Source organism: Tachypleus tridentatus, chromosome 3, assembly GCF_004210375.1.
Source record: "Tachypleus tridentatus isolate NWPU-2018 chromosome 3, ASM421037v1, whole genome shotgun sequence".
In the NCBI taxonomy this organism is placed as follows: domain Eukaryota; kingdom Metazoa; phylum Arthropoda; class Merostomata; order Xiphosura; family Limulidae; genus Tachypleus; species Tachypleus tridentatus.
The window spans coordinates 14895390-14902100 of NC_134827.1; the positions used below are offsets into that span (position 1 = coordinate 14895390).

Genomic DNA, 6711 nt, shown 5'->3' on the forward strand with positions numbered 1-6711 from the left:
TTACGTCATTCGAAATTGCGTTAGAAGGGCAAGGAGACCAGTCACAAAACAACTTCTTACCAACTCAATGAAGAAAAAACGGTATTAATGGGGTCTGAAATAGAGGAACTGGACGCAAAAACAATGGAGGAAGGTGTTATTCAGTGACGAGACTCATTTCTTCGTACAGGGTCAAATAAGTCTGCATGTTTGCAGATCTCCAGGTGAGAAACTTCGAGAATCTCACATCAATCAGTTCGTAAAACATCTTTTGAAGGTGTTTTGTGGCTTTTTCAGCTACTATGACGTCGGAGGCTTACATATCGTAGAAGGTATGATGCGAGGACCACAGTACATCGAAGTTTTGCAGAGAAGAGTCGTTCCAGAATTGAAAAAGATTTCCAGATGTATCTGGCATTTTTCAGCAAGATCTGGCTCCGTGCCACACATCGAAACTTGTGAAGAATTTTATGACTACAACGCGAATAAAGGTGTTGGACTGGCCTGAAAACTCTCCGAACTTAAATCCTATTGAAAATCTTTGGGCGATTTGTAAAGAAAGACTTCAGAGAAAAGACTGTACTAAGAAAGATAATCTAATTGAGGCCATAATTGAGGTGTGGTACCGCGATCCAAAAATTAGTAAAAATTGCAGTCAACTCGTGGACTCGATGCCAAAGCAGATTAATGATCTCCTGAAAAATAAAGGCGGTCATATCATGTATTAATTTGTGAGTAATTTTTGGATTCTCAGAAATAAAACGCAAAAAATTGAAAACAATCGTAAATTTCCGTCTTGTTTCAATTAATTTGCACAAGAGTGCAAATATTTTGGTATTCCAGGTGACTTAACTCGATTCTTTGAGGTAAGATACATTTTAATATGTTACTTATGTTCATTTGAATGTTTAAATATTTTGGTATCCCACGTAACTTAACTCGGTTCTTTGAGGTAAGATAAATCTGGGAATGTGACTTACGTTGAGTTTAATTTTTAAAAATTCTGGTATCCCAAGTGATTTAATTACATTTAGGTGTAGCCTATTGGTAAACTGGTTGTCTACAGGAAATAAGGACTTGGATATGCCGTATATCTTAAGTTGGCATCTGGAGGCATGGGTAACACAGGTCGTGTTGATTAATTAGATGTCTGGAGGTAAAACAAGCAATGGTTTGTATTTGGATAACTAGATGCTAGAAGGTATAATAAACTAGACTAGGATAGATTACGCGATTTACCTCTATGTCTGAAAGGTATGTAGGCTCTGTCTGAAGGCAGGTTAAGCTAAATTCCTTAATATGTTAGCTGGACTTCTAGTAGAAAGAGAGACTTAAGGTAAATCTAATGACTTAAGTAATTTTCTGAAGGTCAAAGAAGATTACGTCAAATAGTTAGGACTAAAAGCTGTGATCTACATAGGTAGTTTGCCTCGATTACAAGTTAATATTTTTTTCATACATTTGTATCTTTTATGAATTTCTTTCTTATTTTTAATGTGTTATTCAAAGAACTAACCCTTTTTCTTTTATCTCGAGTAAATACCCGATTTGTCGAAATATAAACAATATATTGTACTGTTATGCTACTTCCTTTCTCTGAAGAGTTTTCATGTTACTTCAGTTATGATTCTAAATATGTTTTAAAATACACCCCTTCTCAGCAAAAGAGGAAAATTATAATAAACACTTAAAACCGTATCAAACATGATCTTTGTCTCCCCTTAAAAAATAAATTTCGACCTTAAGCCTACATCATCAACAGAAACTAAAATTAATAATTTTCATTCAGTTGTGTCTGGTGTCTCTAGTTCCTTTAGTAAGGAACAGTTAATATATCTTGTTTATTTTTGGCTAATTTCTTCTGAGTAGGTGTTGTTGCCATATTCAGTTTCAGTAATATTTTGTATCTTTTCACAGCGGTGAAGGCAAGAGCGAGAGCTACGAAGATCTGACAGAACATGCACTAGTTATTAACGTATTGGGTGTTTCTATACTGGCACTAGGGATCCTAATCCCTTTCCTGATTCGAAATAACACTTTTAGGCACTATTCCACACTTACTGTCAGCTAAATTGGTGCATTAACATTGGCCTCGCTAACAGCTGACTTTGAAAAGCGGAGACCAAGATACTTTAACAATAATCTACACGTGAAGGAAGTGGTTTAAATATTACAGATATTTGAACTGAACTAAAAGTGTTCTCTAAAAGGTTTTCAAAACCTGATCACTGACATTATATTACTTTCTTCAAATAAAGTTGAACACAAATTTACTCTCATGAAGCACTATTTCAACATTAATACTATTCTTCGTACAGTAACCTCACTTTAACGAAACTTTGATAAGGTAAAGTACAGCACAAACTGTTATTTTTATGTAATTTATCAAGTACCTTATGTATCTAGGACTAATCTGAGGAAGGATTTCCGCCCGAAACATAGTGTACTTGAAAATTAAAATACCAGTTAATTTGTGTTGAATATTAGCGCATCAGTTTTATTGAAGTAAATGTTAAAGATAATGCTTCATTATTTACTTTTATTAACTGTTCTTATGTCAAACTAATCTACCAATAATGTTTTTTTTAACTACTAATCGAACAATTATATTAATGACTAACGTATTTTTAATACAGAATAATCTGACAACAATATTATTCTGACTACACTATTCTCACATCCAAGTGATTTAACAATCATATTATTCTGACTACACTATTCTCACATCCAAGTGATTTAACAATCATATTATTCTGACTACACTATTCTCACATTCAAGTGATTTAACACTCATATTGTTTAGACTACCAAGAAAAGTCAGACACAAAATGCAGGCGCAGAAATTTCACTACTGTTTAAGCTTCATCTACTCTACAGATATTATAGTGACTGCTTTATATAACTCCAGAGAAATGAAGCGATCAACGTTTGGAAATGAATCTCGTTATTATCTTGAGTGTAAAACAGACAAAACGATTTCTCTGAACAGTAGTTCAATCTGATAGTAATATTACTCAATGGATATAACATAAATATTAACATTACTTTCGCTATTAGCTGAAAATGTAGACATTTATGTTGTTTTATTGTTATAAATTAATGTTTCAGACTAAGAGAACTCTCATTTTCAGTTATCATGTTAATTTTCATTACCATATTCTCAACATGTCGGCTTTAAGACAACTTCTGCTGTTAACTTTTAACTGAATATGATTTGTTTAACAATTGATCTTAGATACCAAGTTCGCCTAAGCTGCACATTAACCGAACTGTTAATGTTCTCACCATTAAGTGAGTAACATTACGTCATTACCGAAGTGTAATAGAATAGACACTTCGTATGTTTTAATCTTCATTCGAATCAAACAAGAATGACGTTCTTATTAACATCAGTGAAGTCATGACACTAAAGTAAATATTAGTAACAACTATAACTCGTCCCGACTTTGATCACTGAATCTGAGCTTGATTCAACTATCTCACGAGACTCTCATAACTCTCTTTATTAGTTGTTAACTGAATACCAACACTAAAATTAATCTCTCTTCAACTGAACTACAGAATAAGCAACACTTTCTTTACAAATTGGGTGAACACAATTTCCACTTACATTATTGACACTAAAATAACTTCCCTTTGAAGTGAAGTAAAAATGACGCAAGAAGTCGGTTTACTGATAGTTTAGCTTCATCACTATATGTTGTGGTTTGTTTTAATGTAGTTATGCCTTATTCCTTACAGAATTCACGTTGTTTGGTCTGTACACATAATTTTGAAATGCACAAAATAAACTATTTTCTGTATAACAAAAAACTTTAAAAATACGCATCCTATTCCTCGTTTTCAGAATCCCCAGTTTGAAATTTTTTCCTGCGTTTTCGTTCACATTATTACACAAAGTCTTTGTTTAACAGACAGTTGAACTACGTTATTATTGTCTCTATCAACTAACTTTACGTCAAAGCTGCTAAGTCCCATCAATTAATGTATTTTGAATATGGCCTTGATTCGAGTTAGCGACGCCATCATGAGTACATATTTGAGAAGACACGTGGTTTTCGTCTTAACTTGAGTTTATGAATGTAACGTGTGGCAATATAAGAAACAATGTAGTTCACTGTACATAAAATAACTCAAATGTTTTTTGTTGTTTTTTTAAAATACAGAATCTGTTTATTTGATCAAACAGCCGCCATAGCTAGAGCTTAAAGGTTGTGAAGTGTGCACATTTATTTAATTAATTTCTTAAACTGTCATATGAGTTTAGTTACATGTGTTAATTCCCTTACAAATATACACACTTATTTTATCAGTTTCTTAAATTATCAAATGTGTTATATCCGAGCATAAGTTTATTTAAAGATATACACTTTTATTATTACATCAGAGTTACACTGAACTTATACTTAAATAATACAAAACTAACAATTTGAATTATATGTGTTCTTTTCATATTATTAGTACCATATAACATAACATTTATACATTTACTTTCTAAAGTTCCATAAAAAACTACATTTGTTTGTTACATTTCTTGGTGATTACTGCAATAACAACTTAATCTTGAAGTGATAGACTAGAGGAAAGGCAGTTAGCGCCACCCACTGTCAGCTCTTGGGTCACTGTTGTCAAGCCGCAAAGCAATTTGACCCCCTCTGTTATAAAACATCTAGGACCCAAAAATGTGGAACGCGATTCTTTTTTGTTTTATCTTTTCATTAGTTATGAAACTCAAAGAACAGAATTCTAAACCTACAGTCTGGCATGCAAGACACTGGTTTGATCTCAGCCCAAAAGGCAAAAGGGTGACCTCCCCAGTAGATCAACAGTAAGACTGCAGACAACACTAAAAATCAGCTTTCGATACCCGTGGTGAAGTGAGCACAGATAGTCAAGAGTGTAACTTTGTGCTAACAACAACCCAACCAAGCAAAATGGTGAAACTCTTCTCTATACCCAGTAGCTCACCTTACAACACTAAAAATTATGTTTCGATACCTGTGGTAAACTGAACACAGGTACTTCAGCGTAACTTTGCTTCTAACAATAACCAAACAATATGTTGAAATACTATCCAAAAATCACGCTAAGCTACTGTTGCAAAAGTAAGTATACCCACTCAATACTATTAATTTAAGAGATTCAAATTTCTCTCAAAAACTGTTACGTCGATCACTTTTTTTAAAATAAGTAGACTACGGGTGAGTCCAAACTTTACCACTTAGAGATTGGAGTACTTTCATATTGAAGTTATTACTAAAATATAACATTTTTTAAAACTAAAATTCAAGTTTTTAATGTTTTACTTCATGACAAGAGTAATAATATTACGTAATGGTTGTTAAGACATTCACTTCTGGTTGATGGCACCTAAAATGAACATTTGAAAGAAAAAAAAAAGATTGAAATCACTACAGACTTGTCTGTATACTCTTGCAGTTCTAATGTTGTTTCTTTCACACATTTTTCTCATATATGGTAGAAATGGTCGATGACTATTGACCGAGTTTAAAGTATGTATTAATGTTGGCTAGTTGACCAAGCATTATATAACACACCTAAGCAACACAGCTTTTATTGTTAAATTATTACACACTGGAATCAGTTTGAAAGATGTATTAAAATTAGGAACGATTATTTTTTATTCGTGATAACGATAAAACCCACTTCTAGAGAAAATTATATATGTAAAAACGGCTGGTATGGGTAGAGAAAGCTCTATGTAGAGAAGCAAACAACGTTTCGACCTTCTTCGATGACGATGACCAAAGAAATTCGAAACGTTGTTCGCTCCTCTACATAGAGCTTTCTCTACCCATACCAGCCGTTTTTACATATATAATTCTTTATTCGGTTTTCAAACATTTGTTATGAAATGATAGGAAATTTAAACGACAGTTTTAATGCAATAAATAATACTGACGTAATGACGACAGGAAGACGAAACTGTGATGTTACATATACATACATATATATACAAACATTTGTAGCATTTTCAATTAGAAATAAAACAGGAACGAAAGACGCAAATCATACTTTCATTGGCTTCAAAATAATATATTTTTAATACATGCTTTTATAGTTGTGTTCGTAAGGTAAAAGATGCAAACTAATAAAATTTTAATTACTACAAATTAATATTTTTAATGCTTCCATTTTACTTTAGAAAGTATGTATTGCGTTTCGAAGTATTTTATTATAGTCAATTAACAAACAAAGAGCGTAAACTGGGAAGTTTGAAGAAAAATGATTATTTGATGTATTTAAATGTTTGCTTTGTAAAAGTCTAATGTCGGTCAATAAAAAAATACACGCATGAAACAGAGGTCAGTTGTTTATCAAAAAATAATTGTGTATTTGAAAAACAATTCTTTATACGAGCAATTAAGTTCACCCTTAGATATAAAAACAATTTAAATATTTTTATTTGATATAAAACTTGTACCGTTCTTCACATTGGCAGTTTGTTTTATACGTTGTAAGATTAATACCATCGTATATGTTGAGAGTTTGTTTTATACGTTGTAAAATTTATACCATCGTATATGTTGGCAGTTTGTTTTCTGCGTTGAAAGATTTATACCATCGTACACGTTAACAGCTTGTTTGATACGTTGTAAAATTTATGCCATCGTATATGTTGGCAGTTTATTTTCTACGTTGTAAGATTTATACCATCGTATACTTTGACAGTTTTTTTTCAAAATGATGTAAAATTTGCAATATCGTTTA

At 32.2% G+C, this 6711-nt stretch overlaps 1 protein-coding gene across 2 annotated transcripts in view; it reads left to right on the top strand.

Annotated features, from left to right (window-relative positions):
- LOC143246398 (uncharacterized) overlaps positions 1-6300 on the top strand; it is a 31936-nt gene extending 25636 nt beyond the window's left edge. For both annotated transcript variants that reach the window (XM_076493028.1, XM_076493029.1), the window contains exon 5: positions 1897-6300. In XM_076493028.1, coding sequence (XP_076349143.1) covers positions 1897-2050 — 154 coding nt within the window. In that variant the 3' untranslated portion in view covers positions 2051-6300. The remainder of the gene's footprint in view (positions 1-1896) is intronic.
- Positions 6301-6711: the final 411 nt, after the last annotated feature.